This window comes from Prinia subflava, chromosome 6 (genome assembly GCF_021018805.1).
Source record: "Prinia subflava isolate CZ2003 ecotype Zambia chromosome 6, Cam_Psub_1.2, whole genome shotgun sequence".
Taxonomy (NCBI): domain Eukaryota; kingdom Metazoa; phylum Chordata; class Aves; order Passeriformes; family Cisticolidae; genus Prinia; species Prinia subflava.
The window spans coordinates 11,144,187-11,169,492 of NC_086252.1; the positions used below are offsets into that span (position 1 = coordinate 11,144,187).

A 25,306-nucleotide genomic window follows, 5' to 3' on the forward strand; every position below is an offset into this window, starting at 1 on the left:
AGAAAGGATAACAACAGGAAAAGCAAAAAGCTTCCATCAGAAGAATTCTGCAACTCAGAATTCAATGTCAAATATTTTTCACATCCCCATTCCCAAGAGCAGTTACTTTAACTAAAACACTGATATTTCTTCCCCCCCCCCTCAAGAATGACTCAATTTAAAGATAGTAGCACAGTTCCATTCTGAAGGCTCTGAGGTTTGGAAATTTCCTTGTTTCTTCAGCCCAAGTTTTTTCCTTTGAAGGAAGAGTTTTGTGAACATGACAGGAACAGTCTTGTTAAACATGTTAACTTGAGCAGAAAAGCCAGCTTTCCTGCTCTAAGTTTGAATTTAAAGGTTCTAAAAATAATGAACAGAGATGACAACAATAGTTTGCTTTTGCAGGCATTAAAACATAGTTTAATGATCAAAGTTTAATTCCATATTTGTTTGTTTTTCTAAACTCATATTAAAACTCTGACACTACAATAAACAAAAGTTACAATCCGAACAGTAAATATAGACCAGTTGGAATTAAACTTGGAGCTACCAACTCTGAACTTTACTAGAAATCCAAAGCTACAGAAGCTTGTTTATTATTGCTGTATTACATGCAGTTTCAACAGAAAGAGCTTTAAATTTCTAAAATTGTTAACAGTTCTCTAAAATGAGATCTGCATATTTATTAAACTTTTCTTTCTGTGCATCCACAGTGTCTCACTTATCAAGGCAGTAGCAATTTATCATCTGTATCTCCAATACAGTATCAAACACCACAGCCATGTGTTAGTCACCAACTAAACCCATGGAATCTAGAAGGAAACTGGATGGTCTAGATCTGGATTTTCTGTATAAGAGCTATATAAGGATTCATGTGCATGACTGCACACATGGATTCTGGATCCTTAAAATAAGGATTTAAGCTGAATATTTTTTAATTCAATAGGAATATTAGGAAATTTTTATAGCAGGTGAACTGAACATACTGTAGTGCTTCAACATTACAAAGGCACAAACCTATTTTACAAAAAAGAAGTTATTTTGCAGCCATACAACTTTTCACATTTTATAACTATGTTAAAGAGAAAAACATTTCAAGAGAGCCATGTGTTTCTGCTAGTTTCTGCTGAGTTACTACTGGAATGCAGTTTACTCAATGACTTAGCTATTTTGGAAAATCTGTTTCAGAATATAAAGAATTGCCAATTTAAAATGAAAACTATAAGCAGTTTTTCAGGGATAATAAATGGAATTCTGATGCATAAGAAATTAAGTAGGAGGAACCAAAAATGCTAGTGAACTACAGAATTCTACATTTTACAAAAAAGTAGCCAATCAGATATATAAAAATACATCAGAGACAACTTCAGTAACTTTCTGCCTGTCCAAGGTTTTTGTCCAGTGTAAATCAAATAGAGAATTCTAGAACTAACCTTCTGCAATGGAAATGTAACATTAAGCAGACAGCAGTGGCTAGAAATACTACAACTAGCTCAGTAGAAAACAGAAGATACCAACCAGTTCTCCTAAATTCTAAGGGGTTGAAGCCAGAAAATTAACTTAAGTTTGCTAATATGGGAATGTGACAGCCAATGCATAAAGATGATTTGCTACCAGCTATTTCATGTCCTGAGGGCACATAGGGATACATTCCCACTCCCAGTATGAGTGTGGGAACGTACCAGTGGGAAACTGCAGAAGGCCAAAGAGAACATGACCCTTTCTCCAACCCCCAAAATCCTCACCTGAAGATCTGCAGTTAACTAAATAACTTCTGTTTAACAGCATGGGGATCTCCACATTCTGGAAAGCTGAACTAGCAGAATAGGACTGTGCAGTGTAAAGGAACGAGAAGTCATGAATGCTAGAACATCAAAACAGCACAACTGTAGGCACTGAGGAAATGCAGCTCCTCCTCAGCACATATTTAATTCAACTACAGGGATTCACAAAGGTCAGTCAGCTGCATCTCAACAGTGCTTATGGAGAGATTCAACTCCTGAAAGACTGGGTCAGTCACTGCTGTCTGATGTCATGCTATCACTCTTGGCAAACATTCTGAAGAAAGATGAGCTACAATATAAATGAAAAGGCCTCAGTATTTCGACAGTGAGTGCCAGTTCCTGCAGGAAAACCAATATTCAGAGCTACCTGCTTTCTTATTGGTCTCTCAAATCAAAACAAAGCTTCGTTAAGACCTGAAGATACAATCCTAACTAACAGTACCTCCAGAATGATGCTACACACCCCACAGGGGAACACTGCAGGGATAGCTAAGTGCCTGACACTGAATATCCTTACAATCAAGTTCACATGTAAGTAAAAAGAAAGTGAGTGATCTTCAAAGCAAAGGCCATGGGATCAACTCATTATCAACAATCTAACATCTGCATCAATTAAATGAAAATAAACTACATTTTGTAAGTGTCTGGAATAGAGGCACAATTTGATGATATGTGACTGCACAGTACTTGTACACTTTCAAGCAATTAGTTCAACAGACTTCCCTCTAGGCACTCTTCTTTTAAGTGAGTACTCACTGTAAAATTTACTTCTTGAATCTCTGAAACATAACTAAAAACAGGCAAGTCACATTTGGTAAACAAAAGTGTAGATTCCAAAAATAAGGGCTTGGGGCTAAAATCCTGGGTCAAACGTGTGTTTCCTGACACAAGAAGTAAGGCTCTACCAAAACACAATCTTTCTTTGGTACCTTCAGAATAAAACTTCATTAAAAAATATTTACTATGTAAAAATTCTTCCATGGAAATGAACTATGACTTTGATGTGCCAAGATTTTTGTAACATATTTGTACTGGTAAGTTCTAAAATGTGAAAATTAAACAGAACCGAGCAGATGTTTTTGGTGGTACAGTCTTGCTCAGAAACATATGAACCTAAAACAAATGAATGCTTCCCCCTTAAGAAACAGGCTGAGTTCTACGTGTCTCCAAAAAATTGTGTTCTTCTTTTGATACTTATTGGTAAAACAATCTGCTAAAGCAATAAATTGTTAAAAAGAGAAACTATTAAAAATATATTTGTGTAGATTTTTCTACCTAGCAGAAGGTGCAAAGTCACTTGAGGAAACTTGCAACCAAGACCTAGTACATGGCTTTCCTAAAAATTTCAAAACAGTATAAAACCAGAACTGGACTTCAACTCTCTTCCTGGACAACACCATAAAGCACTACTGAACACTAGAATAATCTTTAAAGAGATTCACATACCATATATGGATTATTCACTGACTACAATGTCCGTTTGGCAAGATCTCTGAATGATTAAAAGGAAAAAAGTACCAACAAAATTATACAAAAAGAAAAGCCCCAAATTACTACAAAACAGATAAAATTGAAGAGCTGAAGAATATTTTATATACAAAAAATGGACTTCAGTGCTACAGAAGCAATAAGCTATACCTGCACTCCTGTAAATACAGAGGCTGTATTTTCAACCCTTGGGGAATCTGACTTTTGTAATGAATAGAAGGAACCCTAAGATATGAGGGAAGAAACAAAAACCAAACACACAAACAATCTACCACCCCCAAAAAACCAAAATTATTTTCCTGAAACTAAGGAAAAAATAGTATTTCATCTCAATTTGTGATATTGCCAGGGAGTTCCTTATTTTCATACAGACGACACCACAGAAGCAAAGAGAAAATGTCAATGTTTTTTCTAAGTCAAGTAGTCCATTCTTGCCTTTTCCTATAACTAAAAACATACTATGAAACCAAATGCATAAGCAAGAAAAATATTAGTATGAGAACAAATCATTATTAAACTAGGGACCCAAAGTTTATTTTAAAAAGTTATTACTGCAAACACTAAAATGACACACAAGTAAAACACCTTATAAAAGGAAAGAATATTGATAGCAAGAAAAATTAGGCTAGACAAATTGTTTTGGAATGGAAATGAAATTCACATAGATTTAAATATACAGGTTTTATCCACAGTACAAAAATGCTGTATGTGGCAAAATGAGTTCAGCTTTGTAACTAATGTATCTTTAAAGTTCCTATAACCCAGAAATTAAACGTGACATTATCCCTTTAGCAGAAGTATGCTGGCTTTCAAAGTGGGTTAGTAATTGGAATACATATAGCAGGCTGTGTTTCAGAAATCATCCTTTTCTCCTGTAACAGGGTTTCTATTAAGAACAGAAGTGCAGGGATAAAATTATTATTTCACGTGGCTTTACCTGACCAAACTACAACATTTCATGTTATTACTTGACAAAAAGTAGTGGTATTTTAACTGGGGAACCTGTAGGGAAATGTCAGAGTTTAGGAAGAACATAACCTCCCTGTGAGAGGTATTTCAGCAAAGTACATGGCTAAAAGACCCAGTGTTTTACAGCATCTGTAGAAGGTAGTTTAGAATTTCATTTTCTATTCTGTAATCTTTTCTAGGATGAAACTGATGACTTCATGCATATTGAGATTTCAGACTCACAGACGAATGAATGATGCAGAACATGTCTTCTCACAGAATGCGACCTCATTTCCTAAAGAGAGGGAAAAATGCTGTGTTGTTTCTTCCATTCCAAAGTGTGTCCCATTTACTGCATTAATAATGCTTCAACGAATAGTTACAGTCCACTATTGCATCAGCTGGACAGACTTGGTTCAACAAGGAAAAACAGATTTTCATTATGCACCTAGGTCATGAAGCCCACAGTGGCAGGAAATACCTTCCTGTATTTACAAGCATGGAATCTTAGAATGAGTTCAGAATTCTTTTACTAAAAAAACAACCCAGTTTTGTTTATTGATCAACAGTCTTACTAAAGTATGTCAAGTTATTAAAGCAATTGCATCCTTGTTATAATTAGATGGGAAAATTTTATTTTTACAAAATGTACAGTGAAAAACTATGTAACCACTTCTGTTTGTGTTTTTTTTTTTACTTTAACATTCTCTGTAATGTAGATTAGAGCAATGCTTTACTATGGCTACTTATAATAATGTTTACATTAAGTTTTTAGTAGTTGACACATCAAACCTGAGCTAAAGAACCGAAAGCTGTTTTATTTGTAAACTGAGAGGACTGTGCTTACAGGATTTGTTCATGGATGCCATTAGCTACTCATAAAAGGATGGCAAGATGCAGAAAACACAGCTACCATTTTAGGTACTAGCACCAACAGATTTTACAATACTTGTACTATTCTGTTTCTTCTTCCAAAGTTCAAATTCTCTTACCGTCCCCTTATCTCAGCTGCTCTATAACCCAAATGTGTGCTGTCCACCTCTTTTACTCTTTACTCAATTATGTCATATGACAGGCTTAAACTGTCCTTTTTTCTAACCTTATTTCTTATCCCAGGCCTTTTTAGTACTAACTTCTTTTTTGTTTTGTTAAATTTAACTTTTCACCCTCCCTTCTGGCTCTGATAGTTTCCTAATACAACCAGCTGCAGTTATACACCTCTATCAGCATATCCAAGCCACTACAATCTCAAGACAGTCTCTTCCCACCATCCACTAGCTCTCCCATCATGTTGTGCATTGCTTTTCCAAACTTCCAAGGTTCCACGCTCTTTACTTTTCATATCAACTTCACAGTATTTCAACCCCAAAATAATTCTTTTTTTCTTTAGTTAGTTAAACTCCTATTAGTATGGGTAGGACACAAACACATTCTCTTTGTCTACTGAGAAAATGATGCTCAGTTCTACACTGGTAGGCTTCTAGTATTTGTTTAAAGGTCACAGCTGGGGATAAATCATACAGGCACATATGCAGCAAGAAGTCACAACATACAGAGCAAGGGCCTGCTACAAATCAGTGAGCTGTTTAAAGGCTATCAAGCAAGAAATTGACTCAAATTTTAAGATGTGCAGAACACATTCTTCCCTAAGCCTCCATTCATCAAAATCCTAATTTAAAAAAAATGTAAGCAACAAAAGGTGACAGCATTTATACAGTAAAAGCATGCTTGAGCACCTGAGTATAACCCTATAAACACTTGCTACTGTAAATTGCACAAAATAGGGAGAAAAAAGGAAGTAATTGTCAAAATTGTCAAAAATTGTCAAAACTGTTTTCAGAAACAAAAAATCATACATTGGAAGTACTGAATATTTCATTCTCCTTGAAGGAAAAGCAATCCAAAACCATATAAAATTCAGGCAGTTAAACTAAAATGATTATGAAGTTTACATATACATTACCATCCCAGGAATGATGACACTGATTATACAGAATTTGTTTTATGAAGATAATTATTAGCAAGTGTCAAACTGCAGGAAGTTAAGTGATGCTGCAGACTGCACTAGACCTGAGCACATTTATTAATCACTAATTCCTAAATAGCAAGCATAGCAATGGAACAACTGACCCCAAATTCCACAACTGGCAGCTGCTAGCTGTTACGTTGATGATGGAAATCAGCCACACAGGAAGGACTGGACAAAAAAAAAAAAATTAATCAGTAAAGACAGACTAGAGTGGCCCAAATGCTTTAACAGTGAATGCACCATACGGTCCTCATGTAAAGAGAAAGAAAAGAAACCACTTAACTGACAAGCAAACTAACAAAAGAAAAAGAGAAGTTTCTAAAGAGAACACAGAATGAAACAACACGAGAAAAAGCACATACCCACTGTATCTTTCCATACTAATATCAAATTAGCAAGTGGAGTTTAAAATAGCCACTTCAGAGGCATCAGGCCTAGCTGCAGCTGGTGACAAGTCTCTTGGCAATCATAATTAGAAACTTAGATTCATGTTTCTTAGCAAACATATCTATAGACAAAAGGCTTAGCCTCTTTCAATTTCACTTACCTATACAGAAAACACGCAGCATTACTTTTTGTTGTTTCAGATGGAATATCAGACAATAACACACAGCACAAGTATAAAATAACTAAACTTTTCCCCAAATGATTACACCAGAACTTACAAAAGACACAGTTCATGTAAACCTACTTGCACATGTATCTAGACAAACACTGACAAACACACATATGTTTATATTATACACACTGAACACAAACCTTCCCTTATTGCTCTTAATTGCAGAGAAAAAACAGTGTGCTGTGTTCCATTAAATTTACAGAACACCCACAACCCAAAGGCTGCCATGCACCATTATGATCTGAAGACAAACATCCATGAACTACAGCACAAATGACACTTCACTGTCTGGACTGTGGATGCCACCCAAGAACACTGCTTGACACCAACTATGGGAAAAGCAGTAACTGTGATAGACAAGACCTCTGCCTAACCCCAAAGGGGACACTGCAGCTCAAAAAGGTAGATTAAAAAAAAAAAAAAAGCTAAAAGCATGAAATAAAACAAAACTACCCATCCACTCTGTCCGTGTGCTAGAACCTTTTACACTTTGCTCACTCTCTGCAGACTGCAATTGTGTGCTCAGCTCCTCAGGGGTCTCCCTCATGTACACACAAAGCATACAACAAGCATTTACCAGGCCAGTGCCTCACAGCTTACGATAACCACTTAACCAAACCTTAATTTACAGATATTAGTCCTGGGCCTGAAATCAAAGTTCACAAATTTCAATCCTCCTTCAAGTCTCTACTGTCACTATAGCCCAGGTAACTTTTACCACCAGACACTAACATATATCCTTTGGATGCATCCAAGTATTTATCTCCAACATCCAGTAGAAATGACAAATCTTCTCACTTCTTAAAAAAGATGTGTCACCTGGCAGCCTTTGAGAGTGAATGTTAGCCTTATCCATTAGTATAGATGTAAATATCTGAAGACACTTCCACATGCTCACCAACAGAACATGTTATTAATTGCCAAAAGAATTAAGCTTAAAGTAAATATACTCCATGTTATTAGCAAACACATCATCACAAGGAGGGGATTAGTATTTTTCAAGATTCAAACTTGATCTTCAACACCAAATTTGGATCTCAAATTAATTTACAGTTGGAAGTTGGAGAATGTTGTCTAATTTTCATTTAACACTATTAAAAACTTGGTACTAAAAAATAGCATTTTATCAATGTAACTCAATAGCTACTACTGGTTCTACTGATGGTAGAACAGAGAGAATGATGTGCTGTGAGCTGCATTTCAAAGCTGTAAGAAGTCTCCAAATGTTAAAAATACCCAGATACGAGCTGTAGCATCCTAGTCTCACCACCTGACCTACAGCTGCTAGGACAAAGCCCAGGAATTGCACTGGGAATACACAGTGCAGTAGAGGCAATTAGCAGATTACCTCCAAGGTACAGTCATTACTCCAGGCACCTGCTTTCACTTATGTGGCCACTACTTGGCAGTTTTCAAGCAGCAGCTATATTTGTTGGGGTATTTTAGGAAGACCACAGCCTCCAGGCAGTGGCCTGCTGCAGCTGGGGAGCAGGTGGCAATACCACGGCCATTTGCTGACACATAGCAGTGTGCTGACAACATTTGGCTTTTTCCGTCATTGATGAGAGCTCAGCTGCACTGACAGACACCACCAGCTGATCACATTCATTACCTGGGAAACATTCAAACTCCCAAGTGGGTATGTGAAAAGGTAATACAAGAATTTAAGAGGGAGAGCTATATTTTAGAACTACTAATTACTAGTAAATGAAGCTAACTAAACAAATAAAACCTAAAATCCAAAGGTTACTCAGCATCAAGCTGTAACAAATAAAATTATCAGGATTCAGTAAGCCTTTGGAAGGGTTTAATTATCTGTGAATCTACTTGAGACCTGAACAGAGCAGGGTTTCTGTTCTGAGGAACAAGACTTCTGAGAAAACAGTAAAGAATGAGCAAGAAATACAGGGCACTGGATTCCAAGACAACACTTGGGTTACAGCCCCCTCTGCTGGAAATACCTAGTACACATTGTTACACAATAGTCTGGGAAAATGCTAAGTAAAAGAAATTAAAAGTATGTGGAAAATAACATGGCTTTTATTCCTCATGTTTCATCTTCCACTTGCAGCTGAGTAAGCACCTTTCACAGAAGAGTAAGTGCTCTAATATCAAGTATAATTACTGATAACTTTAGATCTCTGTCATCAGGCAAGTGAGTTTTGACATTATTTCATGGATGGTGTGAACAGCCTTATTAACTTAGTCAAGAGTACCTTAAACTAGGAATCAAAAAATTCAACAACTTCCATCAGGTGACGTGGAATAATATTGAAATGGCCTTCATAAATCAGAACTCCACAGGAATACACCCAGAGGTGACTGACTGGGACAGTTTTTGTTCTCCCTGTTTGAAAATCTCACCTCTCCACAACACGAGGTGCTTTTCTAAGGCCGAAGTAATGAATTTAGAGGTCAAGACCCAGAGAAAGAAACAAGCATTTGTAACCACCACTTCAAAGACAGGAATGAGGCTCACCATTTTCTCTTAAAATGTTTCTTATTTGCAGTTTACTTTGTAGCTCAGTCTTAAAATAACTAGTCATGTTTTACCTTCTTAAGTTTCCCCAAATAGTTCCAAAATAACATTTGCCCCACTATAAAAAAAAAAATCAAGACAAGAAAAATCTCACATTTTCTCTACCATTTCCTATTTCCTTATTTATCATTTCATTAATAAAAGACTTTTTCATCCATTCCCCTCTTGTCTTACTGTCATTCCTTCAAGTAAGAAGACAGCAACACTGCCATGCTTGCTGTAACTATCCTGGTTTGATACTCACAGCTGCAGGCATGGCTATGTGACTCTGGACATAGGGCTGGTGATGTAGCGTTTGAACTCCATGATCAGAATACAGCTGGTATTAAAAGAAAAAAACAAAAAATCAGCACCAAAGCTTGCCTCACAATGTTAAGTTTTTAAGCCTTTTGTATGAACTCAGAATCTGTAAAACTTCAAATTGTGGGCTGTGTTTATCAGAACTACTGACTTTTTGAAAAACACAATTTCAAGATTTAATTCTATGTTTTCCCCACTGATTGGTCAAGTTTAGTAAACTTAGTTCTCTTCAATCAGTGTCACAAATCACTTTCCTTGACAGAAGTAGCAGCTTCTCTATTACAGATCCATTTCACTCAGCTCTAATGGGAACAGTGTTTAAATGTGTAGATTAGCACATTGAAAATGTAATTCCCAGCAGTATCAGACTTATAAAATATTTACATACAAGTAACACAGACTATTCTTGGAATTTTACACAGTTCTTCAGAAATTTGACACACTGCTTCCTTTACCATGAAGGAATTGCCTGCCTGTAAGCCAAGAGAACATTATATCCAAATATTCCTTAAATAATTTCATCTATTTTCTTAGTGCTCAGGGATTTCAGATCTCTGTACACCTTTGTATCAAAATCATGAAATGTAAAGGTAAAATAGTGCTGTTAATAAGATTATGTTTATTAAAAAAATACCAAGATTTCAGGCACTTTCAAAAAGGAAAAAAAACACCCATAACCCAAGCCTTGTACTATTCAGTATCTTTGTAGGGAAATTAAATTACTTCAGTATGTCAGAATTTCCCAATTCAGGTGTCTGAAACACCTGTCTTGGAATTTCTCCTGTACCAATAACATACCCATTTTTGGAACAATACTTGATTACTAGTATTATAATTATATGTCCTAATTTAACATCTATCTTGGCCTCCTTGTCCATGAGGAATGAATATTTGAGAAACACCAATTAATACCAATTTGAAAATGTGTGTAATTCAGTTTCTGTAGCCATTTACTATGATTTTTAATATCCAATTATGAAAAGATGGGTTGAATGATTATTTTTGCTTACAGTTTTTTGATTCTGTATCAGCAATACTTCTAATGCTTAAGAGATTTTTAAAGTACAATAAAGCAGTCAATTAATTCAGATCATCAGAATATTTAGAAACAAGCTTCCATTCACAGAAAAAGTTCTTCAGGAAACAATTGTGGTTCAGGGGTATTAAACCAAACATTCCAGAGAATGAACTCCCATTTTACTTAAACATTACTTGCAAACAAAACCAATCGACAAGTCCTTCTATTGCTGTCCGTAATACATTTGTGACTCTCTAAAAGTTTCAGAATCAAAGCATTGTCCTAGGTAGGAAAAGAAATTCTAACTTGAGGACACCTGAAATTATTTCACATCAACATAAGTACCAGAACAGTTGACCTAACTGCTCTAACAACCAGTGCTTAAAATCAGAGATTGTATTTTTCAATTACAAACAAGCACTTCCATTTTCAGTACACTTTTTTGCATTTTTAAAAATACCTCAGGAACTGCAGCTTCCATTAGGAGAGGTGGAGATATACATCCACCTTCCTGGTTAATTCCTATTGGCTGATAAAAGACTTCAGATGGTTGCAGATATAGGAGTGGAGGTGAAGAGGTAGGAGACTGAAATAAAACACATTATTCTAATAAATTTTATGATTTAAGCAGGATAAAGAAAAGAGCTTCTTTTACAGTCTTCTTTGCTACATATAAACAAAAGAAAAAGCTTTAAAATAAAGTGTCAAATTAATCTTCGATAACCTAAAGAAATCAAGTGAGAGGAAAATGGATAAAAAAAGTCAGGTAGTAGGAGAAAAAAATGTCCTTTAATTTTATGTGGTTTTCAGACTTTATTTTCATTTTGGACAGCATTGCAAAACCCTAAAACTTGTAAAATTCACACTTAATCTCAAGATGACAAACATATTACAGTTAAATTTTCCCTTGCTACACTGTTGCACTAGCAAAACACATTTTTAGTTTCAAAATAGAGTATGTCTGTAATTCAGTATGCTGATTTCAAAGCAGTGGATTGATCCATTTGAGTGGAACAGACCATAACTGAACAAGGCTGGCTGCTATTAAAGTAATGAGGATGCATTTTAAAGTTCAAGCTTAAGGGACCTGGTTCTCCTTTCAGGTTCAAACTCTTCAAGTTCCTCAGGTGTCAAGATTTCCATATTAAGCTGCTCTTTTACAAAACAGATAAAATCTCCCCCAAAATGCCCAAGTTAACAATATCTTCTTCCTGCTTCAAGGGCCTGGGTCTGATTTCACCCTGTGTGTGTCCACATGCTTCTGCTAACTCTGTGACATGTCACAGCTATTATCAGTTAACTGGTAAGTTAATACCCATTTCTTTAATCAGGCAAAATCTGGTAGTTTTTACCTGCTTCTAAAGAATATGTTAGGTAATTTGATACAAATGTTTTGCTAAATGGAAGAGGAGGGGAAGATGTTTTCTCTACATCAGATTTATATTGAGTGTTTCAACAGATGTTATTTTATGCCTTCCATTGTTGCAGTAAATGTTGTAAATACATTGCTAAAATATAGCAATTATTACTAATTTCAACCAAGTTGTGAATAGTAGGAAACATCACTCTTACATAAGTACAGCATAACTTTAAACTAGGTGAAAGTATTGGTAAAATGCTACAACTATGAACTGTATTCACCTGTGGAACAGACCACTGCCACTGACTTGGAAGACACTGTGTTGGTGCCTAAAATTGAACAAGAACATGTCAGTAATGTGGTGAAGAAGAAATACACATAGAATACTATTATTCTCAAATCAAATTAATTCTCAACTAAAAAGAGGAAATAGGATTTTCATTAAGCCCCAAATTATTCAGGAACATGGTTTTGTCTATTTTCACTCAGCCTCCAACTTGACCATTTCATAAACTTCAAAAATCACTTAAGTCAGATTTTCAACAGACGTGCTCAGAGCACAAGAATCAATGGATCCAAGCTGGGCTGCTAAAAAATGTTCAAGCTTTAAGGGAAAAGTCTTTTATGATAAGGGTCAAGTACAGGAAGAGGCTCTCCAGAAATGTTGTGTGGAATCTCCATCACTGGAACTACTTAAAACCCAACTGGACAATACCCAAGAAACCTGATCTAACCAGCCCTACTCTGAGCAGGACTTTGGCTTGGATGATAAAGCCAGTTGTCCTGCAACACAAAAGAAAATGTAATTTATTAAACTTTCATGTAGTTACATAAGCAAAATAAACTGTATACTAGTGAAAAGTCTTCAATGAAGTTAAAATATGTTTTACACTATTATTATGAACAGTCTTTTTATTTCCTAAGAATAAACAGACCTGGGACAGTGCTGTAAATAATACTGCAAGGCTGGAGGATTAGTGATGGTCTGAAAATCATTTTCAAACAGATACCTGATAATGGTACGTAGGAGACTGGTAAACAGGTGGAGCCACCATTACAGGTGAACTGGAAACAGAGCGAGACTTCAAAAGAAAATAAGTTACAAATCTTAATGCAGCAGTTTCATAAATTGTCACTCCTATTACACACAGCTCTGGAGTACTATAATGATGAACCACCACCCCCCTTTTAAAAATGATTCACAAAATTTTAACCTACACTTAAGCTGCTTCAAAAATTCAGTGTCTCTCATGGCTTATGTTATATCAAACAAATATCTCTGGTACATTCACTTACACCTTTCTGCAAAGTACTAGGCCATCACTACCTAGAGACAGTAAAACTGATTCCTGGGGCAAGACCCAGACTGATTATGAACTATCCTGTTCAATAGGTCACACCAAAAGAAAAGTCCTCTGTAGAAGCAAAATAAACTGAGGTGTTATTTTTAAAAAAACAAACAAAACAACACAAAATAAACAGCCTAATATAAGGAAGCCATTTAACCATCTAGCATGAGGCACAGCTAAAGAAACTGAAGCAGAAGGGACTTGAAAACACTGCAGTTATCCTGGTCCATAGAAAAGCATAAATATCAAAATAAATTCCTTACTGGCCATGGCTGCTGAACAGGAGAGACTTCAGATGTATGAAAATAAGCCACTCCATTATGGTAAACATATGGATATCCACTGGAAGTGGTCAAGTACATTGTACCAGCTTCTGGTGATACAGCAGTAGTTGCATACATTGTACCAGGTTGTGGTGTCACAGCAGAACCTGGAATAAATATTTTAAAACTTATTTACAGGTAACTTTTTCAGATGTGTACACCATGAAAAAAAGAGAAGATGATGTTTGATCTTCACAGAAAGAAAACATCCAAAGGAAAGAACATGGAGTAGTGTATCTAGTGCCATCTCAATTCCCTCTCAAACACGATTATGAAAGCAGATGGCTACAGGATATCTCCGGTGCTAGACAGGAGAGGCTGCAGAAGATGACAGCCATATAAAACCAAACACAACACACAATATAGAGAGATTTCAGGAGAGAAAAAAAGAAAAATTAATTCTGAAGCTGAAATCACAAAATAGTAACATAGTGCACAATCTAAACAATATCACTAAGTACATTTTAGTTCTTCAATCTTGCCTGCAAAGGTAAAAGCCACCATGTAGTGCCATTTTATGAACAGACAGAACACTGCAAAGATCACCAGAATGCTCAGTGGAAGACCAAGAAGGGTCCCACAGGGATTCAAGAGCTTTTACTGATAGTAAGAGTTGGACTATTTCCTAGAAAAGCCTTAAGACATCTGGATACAACAGCTGAAATGTTATCCATACACAGACTAAGATATTTGTTAGCACAATGTTAAGCACATCTTAGGAAAACTACAGGCTGTTTTAGCTTCAGTAAGCAATCTAGAACAGCACTTACTGGTATCTCACATGGGGAGATCAACACAATGCCATGGCCAACAATGCTGTCCAGCGGCTACCAAGTGTGCATTGCACAAACTTTCTGCCAGCACTGAGTAAGTCTCTGGCAAAGAAAAAGGAAATCTTCTCCATCAAACACAGAAAATTCACTGATGAAAAAATACATTTTGATGCTGGGGAAAAGCAAACCAAGTGCCTCTCCCAGTTATGTTCAAAGCTCTTACCACAAATGATCCTATGATGACAGAAGAGCTAAAAACCATTTTGCTCCACAGTATGAAAGACAAGCACTATATATGTGGGCTACAGAGGAGGATATTGTCCAGTTCTTCAATTCTGCAAAATACAGTGGAACCACAGCTCCACTGTGACACTGCAAGTCCAGGTGTTCTGGCTTTGTGAACCCAAGATGAGCTGCAGTACAATGAAGAATCCTGGTGACTGAGATACACTGAGCATGAGAGCACACATACTGAAACCAGGCCCTAGGATGTATCTGGATCCCAACATGATCTTGTATCACAGATCTATCCTAGGCACAAGAGACAACAGGTAGTTTAACAGGTCCACAAATAAAGATCTCAAAAGAATGCAGCTTTCCTCAAAAAGCTTTTTTTAGCTTTGGTTTAGCCCTCTGTTGCCTCAAGTCTCAAAACACAGAGGTATGCCTCTCTTCTATCAATATACACATTCATTAGAAGAGTCAGAGGAAGGCAACACAACTGAGAAGTACAAGTCAAAGACAGAAAGTGAAATAAAGCTCAGCAAGAAAATGGCATGCAATCTCTTGATGATGACTGAGCAAAGATCATACTGAATAATTTCTAGAGCAAAGAAACTACACAGTTAGAACAAGTGTTCCATTTCCCCTGGGCAAATAGTAACTCATCCACTTACACAAGGGAAAAGGGCATATTTAGGCACACCGTGGGGAGGAGGCAAACTTCCTGTCTTCAGCAAGTGTGTCTGCAGCAACAGCATTAGTGTACACATGAACTGCTTCTAACAGAGCCTGACAAACTAAAGAAAGCTTCAGAATTCAACCAACATTCTTCTGTATTCTGGCCTCAGAATGAAGATGAGAAAAACGATGGGGTTTTCCTAACTCTTCCAAAAGATACCATAGGACAAATAGTACAGAAAAGTCCCAAAGTACACTTCATTGCCTGCAGCACTTAAAAAAGAAGTCTATTTTATATCTGACACACAGCCCTTACTGAGGACAACTGACAGATCTCATCTTAGAAGTTGGCAATTTATAGCCTACATTTCCAGTATCCACTCAATATCTTAGCACAAACAGCTCAAGAAGAGAGTGGGGACTACAACCATTCCAATTCTTTACAGTTTCTACCAAAGAAAGCAAGCTGCAAGAATCCTGATGGATTTTAATAACCTAAATAAATCAATGAATAACAATGCAACTAACCAGCAGAGCCTGCTCTATCCTCTAGACCCTGTAAAGACACACTAAATGTTTAAAGTTCTGCCAGGCAACTTGAATTTCCATTCAGTTTGTTCCTAGATAGGTAACTCTCTCCAATAAAGTAAAAGAAACAAAAAAATATTGAGAGATAAAAGAACCAACAGACCATAAATCTATTCATTTCACCATCTCCACTTGCATGCATTTGCTTCCACTGCAAACCATTCTGAGCACATGCCACACACAGCATTAGTGCACTGCAAGACCAAGTAGGTCTTGGTTAAAAACCTATATTCATATTGACAATACACAAATGCAACTCAAAATACATACGAGCATTAGGACTCCGCACTTGTTTTCTTATTGCTGGTCCAATATTCAATTTCTTATCCTTATAGTTGAGTTTTTTAGCCTAGAATTAAAGAAAGAAGACATTATTATTTTCTACACTGATCTAGGCACCTGACAAGTGAAAAATAACTTTGTAGGTTAGATACATTGAGCATGAGAGCAGTTATGCTAAAATCAGACCCTAGGATATGTGTCTGGAACCCAGTGAAACTCCTCAAGGTCTGTTTTTAATACTAACACATAGTTAGTAGACAACATAAAAGGAAGCTGTGGAGATATTACTCAAAATAGAAGAGTAGGACAAAAAAAATCAGGATGATCAGGGTTTCATATAAAAAATCCAGATTATAAAAGAAAAGAACACCAATTTCAAACACAAATTGAAGCCTAGAAACTCAGCTTAAGATGGAGAAAGACTTAGATGCTACATGAGCTTAAGATGAATATGAAAAGGTGATAGAATTGTAGGACATCTAAATTAAAGAACTTACGGCAGGCAAAGTAAGACAACAGGAAGACTCCATATGCTGCAACCTTTCAGTTATGAAAGGGGCAAAATGGAACAAAATATTATCATTTACAAAATGGTACTCAGTACCATGTGTTTAGCTCACAGAAATAAAGCATTTTTAAAAAAGCCAGGGCAAGAAAGCCAGCTGACTCAAGTTGCTGCTTGAATACTTTTTTAGCTCCACTAACTTCAAACAAGTTGGGAATTTCCAACCTTTTAACCAGCCTTCTAATTGTGAGAAGGCAATTTGCATGTCTCAGATGCCATTTTCTCAGGTTTTTTCCTCACACCTTAATTCCCTCATGTGAATGAGTAACTCCTGACTGACAGACATCTCCAATATATTCCAAGCAAAATACAAGAACACATATTTCACAAAATCAGATGAACTGAGGAGCTGACCATGTCTCAAGGGAGGCTCTACAAGAAGCATTAAGACAGTAACATAGCTAAAAGAAGGAAAAAGTACATGACTTCAGTTTCATCACTGAAGGCTTCAAGGGAACCCAACTGTTACTAAAAGGAATTAAATAAACAAGACAGAATAAAAGACAGCAGTTATCTTCCTAATTTGCACACAAAAATCTTGACAGCAGTGGAATGTGAAGGATAAAGTTCTCATAACTCTTCGTGTACTGTAGACTAAGAAAATAAAGAGCAGTGTCAAAGTCAGAAACAGTACTATGAACTAGAACTTCCTTCCTTAGTTCAGAATAGCTCAGTCTAAATCTTATCTCAGATATCTTTAAACCATTTTATTGACTATCAGACCAAACTTATCTTGGCAAACACAGGACCAGACTACTCAGGCCTAGTACAAAATGAATTAATTCATTTAAGAGACAAACACAATGGGGACGGTCACTTACATCTTGTAAAATCTTCTGTGCCTCTTCTTGGGTTTCAAATGTAACAAAGCCATACCTAAACAAAAATGACAGAAGCTAAGCCTCTAAAGTTTGTATTTACAAACACAGCACACTGTTACTTGATGTATAGTACAAGTGACATTACAAGGTAAACTAATGGGTATAAAAAACAACTGTACAAGTAAAGTCTGAATTAACAACTGTTTTCTTAGCATCTTCCTCACTACATTCAAGTTTGTGGTTATATATCACCATGAATGACCAGCTGTTCCTGTTACTTAGTCTATGCCCTAAATTCCTTCATTGCTATTAAACAAGGATTTTGATCTAAACCCTTCACTGGTTGGGGTGACCAAAGATGAGACACCTGGGATCTTTTTTGAAGTTAATATTATAGTGTAATTCACAGTACAGCTCCCACCTACTTCAGCAACTACTGTGAATGCTCTACACTGCCACAAGCACTATCCACTATTTTTAATGAGTCCTCGGAAAAAGCAGTGATGCAGCCATCATCTGTGAATTCTCAGGTAATTCTTAACATGATTAGCATTAAAAAGAGCTCTGGGGAGATGAAGGATGAAGCAATTCTCATACTTTGTGACACAACGTGTCCTTTACCACACCTCTTCGAACTGCTGCAATAAATCAAACAGGCTTTCCACTCACAACTCCTGTTTTTCCAAACCCCCTCAATTCATTCCCAGAGTAATCTTGGTCGCACTGCCAGTGCGGAGGAAGTATCTGAATGTACACAATACATACATAAGAAAACCAAAAACTCTCCAACCTCCACTAAATCTGACTTTCTAAATTGATAACTTTTTGAAACCTTTTAGCATCTCCATACACATGAATTGTTAGGGTCACAGCTCATTTCTCAGGGTCAGATTACAGAAGGTATCAGCCTCCGCCCCTCCTGCCAGCAGATCAGATTTTGCAACACAAGGTATCATTCTCCGAGCATTTGTATGCTAATTTAAATACAGAGGTTCAGTAAATCTCTGACCGGCTGTACTTTCAAATTTGTGGGCTTTTCTTGTATTGTTGTCTCCAAAAAAAACCTGAAAATATCCCCAAGTTTAAGGAAAACAAAGTATTTTCCTGTTTGGGACCTTACCTACATAGACTTTTCATTCTGTAGACTGTCTGGACAATAAACTAATAGAATAATACAATATAATCACAGACTTGTAAGTTTTTAAAATCACTTGTCAAACAGAAGCAAGGAAGCCCATGCTTGGAGTACAATGGAAAACCTAACAGCACAAAAATAATTATTTTCCAACATATCTGCTGTGAGACATAAGTCAGCAATCACAACTGCATAATTATCATGGTTTATATGGACACATGCACTGCAATTCTCAGACACCTCTTTCAGTATTTACGAAAAGGGTGAGAGGCTTGGTGACAGATGTGGGACCAAGTCTCTGATGTCATGCAAGTGCACTCTGTGCTAAGAGCTGCAGCTCAGCACATCACTTGCTGATACAGGTTAAGCTCTGACAGCATTAAAAACTGTCCTTACTGCTCAGGAGAGAACTTTAGAGGTGAACTCTCATGCACATTCCTTTTTGCTTCAGCCCTCTTTCCCCCCTTCTCTGGCAATCCACTTCCCCACCTTATTTACATCACCATCCTTTGGGTCACAGCAATAACTTTACTATGCAATCTTAATCTTTCTTCACATTTGTTCTTTGTCATTTCTCCTACTGGTGACTTCCAGTCAGTGTACATTTTATGTAATCATAATTTAGTACCAGATTTGTCCCCTATGCTGCTGTTCCAAAAATCTTCACACAATAATCTGTTACTGCCATGCACTGCAGCACAAGCAGGTGTATCTCAGCTCTTCCTCCACTTTAGGTTCCTTTCCATACTGGCTTTCAGTAATAGAAACAAATAGATTTAATAACTAAATAACCTTGCTAAGAGTATCTACTTCAGAAATAGTCACTAAGAAAACCTGAAAAAATGGGAACTATTGATTTTGTCCTAGCTGCACACAGCTTCACCTTATAACATGACTAAAAGAGTTTTAGTGATGCAAACTGGAGACACTTATATAAAGAAGTTTAAGGGCAAGAACAGGTTTTCGCATACAAGGAATAACTGAAACAGTAATGATAAAATATTATGAGCTATAAAAAAAATCAAATTTACTATAGTCAGCTTTCTGTTATTTTCAATCTCCACAATACACTTATTCTACTATACCAACCCCTTTGATACTCCAGCTCTGTCATTTATTATCTTCACTTCTGTCACACTGCCATACTGAGCAAAAAACTTCTTCAGGTCATTTTCATTAGTCTAGTACAGTAAATCAAGAGAAAAAAAAGGAAAAGTTGGTTTGCATAGTTATTCAATTAATTAGTTCAACATTTACGGTAAGACTATTAATGGACATATTTTGGATGAAGTTTGCTACAAAATAATTATAAGCCTGCATGTGAAGACAGAAGAATGAGCAAGTACGAGCCTCAGGGCCCATTTAACTACTGCATTAATTATTCTAGAAACTTCTCATTAGCAGATTTATGTAACAACTGTCCTTTTAAAGTTAAGATCACTGAAGCAGGTGTACTAGATCTGAATTTCTGTTAATTACGTGCTAGAGCAGTTTACAGTATGAAAAATCAATGTCATATTCTCAACTGCAACACAGCATATATACATACACAGGTACATAAATGAAAAAAATCCCCCTAAACCACAGTGATTTAGTGGTCAAATCCATTGAATATATCATGATCCCTCTTTCTGAAGTGGTTTTGACATTAGTCTGCACATACCTACAGGCACACTATAGGAACTCCCTCCTAGAATAAGAAGGAAGTGCTAAGATGCACAGTGAAATCTGCAGGCATCAGGGCAAACATGGTATTTCAAAACTTACAGAAACACATTCAGGACTCGCATTTTCCTGCTTATGATAAAACAAAGGTCAGATTCTTTAAGGAAGGTAAAGATTTAGCAGTAGCCTTTATTAATGACACATGGCCTGCACCACTAAAGGAAGAGCTCTTCAGACCAAGATGAAAATGTTCCCAACTGCAACTTCCCTTCCGAATCGTTTCTCTGAATTTGAAGACCAGGTGTTTCCTCTTACAAACAAGAATCACTGCCATGGTGATAGACAAAATAGCAAAATCACAAAAGAGCTTCTTAGAAAGCAAGTAAGTTTTTGCTGATTAACCGTCTCCCTTTTTCACAACAATAAAGTCAATAGCTTTTGCATCACCCCAGGTGACCTGAATATTACCCTTTGGCTTAAAAAAGTACCCCAAAACACTCAATACTTTTTGCCATGAGATTGCCAATAGAAAGCAATTCAAGACTGACATATAAACCCTATGAGGATTACATCAGAAATTTAAGGTGGTATTTGGTATAAAGAATCATAGCAAATGGAAGAGCAACTAACATGGCTATAGAGGTTTCATCCCTTCTATTTCCTCTTCCCTCCACAAAAAAAAAAAATCCATCCTCTTTATGATTACAAACATGCTTAAACGGCTGTTGAAAATACAATTTAATAATAAATTTTGAAGTATCAGCAACTGAACCAAGTCTAGATACCCTTTAAAAGAACAGTAAGTATGACAGTTAATTAAAAAAATGTTAGACAGAAAAGTATTTTAACCTTTGAAATTGTAGTGAAGACAGAAGAGAGCAAGAAAGGTCTTTTTTATAGCTCCAGTCATTTGCTTACTATTACTATTAGCAAAAAGCTACTATGCCACTTTAATAAAGTCCAAATGTACTGAAGGTCTTATACATTTTAAAATATGAACATCTCTATTCGAATTATTTCAGCCAAATAACCTAGAAGATTCTTGCATTTGTTATGCAAAACAGCCGAAGTGAATTGTCAATTTTTGTTCCTCTTCAAATGAGTCAGTATTCAGAAGGTCTCAGCCTAGCAGGATTAAGGCAGGGAAGATACTCTTGGTGGGAACAAAGCAACAGTTAAGCACATCATGCATGTTTTGCAAAAGTCAATGGTTTAATTAATTATCTAAAGTGGGAAGAGAGAAAAAAACCTTAACCGTGTCACAAACTGTTAAAAGCAACTGAACAAGGTAAGTGCGGCCCAATGTTCACTGCTATTTAAAGATTTTAGAGAATACACAAAGGCACAAGCATTCTAAGACTTAAGATCAATACTGCAAATTACCCAGAGAAGCTTACATACTTCTTTTACAAACAAACTCTTGCCTTTGAGAAAATACACATATTGTAATTTGAGAAATACACACACTGTAATTCTTTGTGTGAATCAGAAGTGGTAGAGGAACAAAAGCAACTAATGTTTGCTCCGCTGGCCATATGAAACATTGTGACAGTTTATTAAATTACACTAAGTGGTATACATAAACAAAACCTTCTAGATGCTTATCTGCCATCAGCTCTGCTGATGACAAAAGCTATCTTCTTTGAAAAAAGAAAATTCTAAAGAAGTGGTATGTCAAAAGCTTCTAAAGCTCGATGTATAGAGTCAACTTGGCAGGACAGTTATGCAAATCAAGGCTTAAAGCTTTATTCTCTACTGTAGGTTTGGCTATTGAAGAGGATTTACCGACTAAAACACACATTACTGTGTCTCTTTTTTCCCGTTGATTTTTATACAGTTGTAAATTATAATTTAGTAGCAAAAAGAGAGAAGAATACCTTAAAATCAATTCCTCCAACAAAGACACGATTTGGAGTAACTGTTCCAAACCTTGGAGAACCGATCAGATTATTTAACCTCACCGGTGACACAATGTTGGGACATGAAGGTAAAGATTCTGTTTGCATCTGATCAGTGGCCTGCTAATTGAAAGAAAACATTTTCAAAGTTTCACACAGTATTTGTCAGTAAATGAAACAACTCTCAACAGACAATGCACACAGAATTTTTTGCAAGGCACAGCAGATACTGAACATTAACCACGTATTTTTATTCAGAATGCAGCTGAGTGTTGAAACACAAGCTCAACCTTAATCAATTGAGTAACTTGATGAATACACGCTGGTCTGAAATCCAACGGTAAACACTCTTCCAAACTGGAAACCAACCTTGGTTCAACTTGCAAAGAACCCTGCTGCACAAATTTCAGGTTATGAATTCTATTATACAAAATATCTTCTATCTACTAAAAGCCCTTATTTTAAACCTATACAGAATGGACATTTTAAACTCAATCTGTGCTCTCACACACATCTGCACAACTCCATTCTCTGCAACAGCCTCTGGTTCATTTTCCAAGTACCAAGCACCCACGTGAACTCAAGCTCTGCACACCTGATGAGAACAGGTCTTGAAGAGAGGTATTGCAATTCCATGCCCTCCTGGCCTACAACACAGCACAGCAGTCTGAACAGAAATTCCCTCTGCAGAAGAACAACCAGATTGCTCCCGCCCCAGTAAAGGAACGTAACACAATGGAAATATCATGGAAACCATTATTTGGTGAAGCCTGCCTGATGTTTTAACTTGTAGCATGCCTACACTTGTGAACTGTGAAACAATTTTATTGTAAACTCTTTTCAAAACAAAGTAATACTGCCTTACAAAGTCAACCCTCACTGTGAAGATGATAGCTGAAAAGCAGCCACGTAGTATTGTCACTAACTGCTCCAACAGGATCATTTCATACTTCTTTAGCTACGCAAGAGTTACTCCTACTAATTCTAAGTAAGGGGTTAATGGTGTTATTGTGGATATCTTAAAAACAATAAATCCAGCTTAGTTAACACAATCTTAGTTTCAGGGAAGACAGAAGTCCTTTCCAAATGTACTAAAACACACACACTTGGGGCAGAGGAAAACCTGAGCATGTTAACCTGATCTGTTCAAGACAATCTAGGATGCATCTTCCTACTAGGAATACTAGCCTAGAGTACTAACATGAAAAAATCCCACCTCTCATAGGCAAGGAACCAACACAGTCACTACAGTCCCCAAGAGGACTCGTTTTCGCAGCAAAAAACTCCAGAGGGTCAAAGCAGGTTACATTCTCCATCTCTCACACCACAGACGACACTCCAACTGCACAATCATCTGGCAATTGTATTCAGCATGAAAACTTCTGGATTCAACTAAAACAATAAACAGTTGACAGCACAGCCAAAACGTATTTATTACCTCAAAGAGCCTAAATTGCATTTTCTCTGTACAAGTTTCAAAAACTGATATATTAAAATAAGCCACAAATGCAAAAACCCCAATGGAAGAAATGAAGAATTAAACAGAGCACTTATGAACTCACAATAGTAAATACAGTAAATCCCAGTGAGTTTTAAGTGTCACAGGGTAGATTTTTTCTTGTGATAACCACGTCTTTATCATCAGTGTAGCAATAACAGTGTAAAATCCCAAATATGTGCCATCAGCACATCACTTGCCTAAGTATTTTTCGACTGTTTTGTCAACTGCCTTTTTATCAGTTTCCCCAAATAATATGGACATATACATTCATCAATATTTTTATGGATTACTTAGCGCATCTGGCAACCGCTCATTAGCGGAATAACTACTCTCATTTTTACACTGAACGCGCCCACGGTCAGACAACCTAACTCCACGAAGGCCTGGTGACTAAGCGCCCTTAACTCCCTCGACACCCTCCGCAGTCCGTGTGCTGGAAGGTCCCAGCCAGGCCCGGTTGCCCCGGCACCGTGGCCCGCACACCCGGGGCCCCAGCGGCTTCTCCACAGCCTGAGGCCTCCACGGACAAAATGGCGGCCCCGCGCGGGCGGGCGCGAGCCAGGGCGCCCCAGCGGGACGGCTCCGCTGCCCGCCCGCCCTCCCGCCCTCCGGGGCGGCTGCCCGGCCCCGCGGCCCGCCGGGCTCCTCACCGCGCCCTCGGGATCCATCGGTCCTCGCAGCCGCCTCGGCCCCGGAACGTTCTCGGCACGTTCCCGGCACGCGTCGCGCTCCTCAGCTCCGCCTCACGCGCAGCTGACGCGCACCAGCGGGGACGGGCCTGCAACGGGCGGGGGAGGCTCAGCCTGGCGCCGGCGCGCAGCCCGACGGAGCGAGCCTCGCTCGCCCCAGCACCCCGCCGGGTGCCCTTCTCCCACACTGCCCCAGCGCGCCTTCCCCGGAGAAATCACCCCGCAGCCCCCGCGTACTTTCACGGGACCGCTGCGACGGGGCGGCCGGGCGTGCTTCTGGCCAGGCACGTCCCCGCCTCAAGGCCCTGGGGGCTGCCGGTCCCGCCGCGCCTCCCGGAGCGGGCAGCTCGCGGCCGCTGCAGCGCCCGGAGCCCCAGCGGGTGTCGGGCGGCCCAGCCGCTCTGCGCTCCCCTCCCCGCGGGTACCGTGGCACCGGCAGCCTCCGCGCAGCGACAGCACCGGGCCGGGGGGGTCCTGGCTGGTTCCCCGGGGCGGCAGCTCTGAGGAGGCTGCCGGTACCACCCCTCGGAACTGTGCTTTGAAGCTCTGAGTCAGCCCAGGAACCTCCCTCCCAATTTCCCCATCACCTGGGGAGGTAGGAGGCAAATCCCAGCTGGGTTTTTATCCTCCCAATGAGGGCGTGAAACGGAGGAAAACAGGGTCATGTATTTCATCTGGCCTCTGTGGGAGAAATACGAAAATGCCCAGGAAGGCAGTTACCTGTGTGTCACCAGGCCATTCTTGATGGGGGGC

At 38.1% G+C, this 25,306-nt stretch overlaps 1 protein-coding gene across 2 annotated transcripts; it reads right to left on the reverse strand.

Annotated features, from left to right (window-relative positions):
- Nucleotides 1–7,841: 7,841 nt before the first annotated feature.
- BOLL (boule homolog, RNA binding protein) lies at nucleotides 7,842–24,532 on the reverse strand. 2 transcript variants are annotated; one of them, XM_063399797.1, is made up of 11 exons: nucleotides 24,515–24,532; nucleotides 22,343–22,483; nucleotides 19,890–19,981; nucleotides 17,666–17,720; nucleotides 16,287–16,346; nucleotides 15,165–15,183; nucleotides 13,677–13,801; nucleotides 13,075–13,146; nucleotides 12,346–12,393; nucleotides 11,165–11,290; nucleotides 7,842–9,705 (listed from the first exon to the last, which is right to left on the reverse strand). In XM_063399797.1, exons 1-11 carry the CDS (start codon nucleotides 24,530–24,532, stop codon nucleotides 9,610–9,612), a joined length of 852 nt encoding a protein of 283 aa, XP_063255867.1. In that variant the 3' UTR covers nucleotides 7,842–9,609. The 2 variants fall into 2 exon arrangements, with proteins under 2 accessions (XP_063255867.1, XP_063255868.1); XM_063399798.1 differs by lacking the exons at nucleotides 15,165–15,183; nucleotides 16,287–16,346; nucleotides 17,666–17,720; nucleotides 22,343–22,483; nucleotides 24,515–24,532 and having other exon boundaries at nucleotides 19,887–19,914.
- Nucleotides 24,533–25,306: the final 774 nt, after the last annotated feature.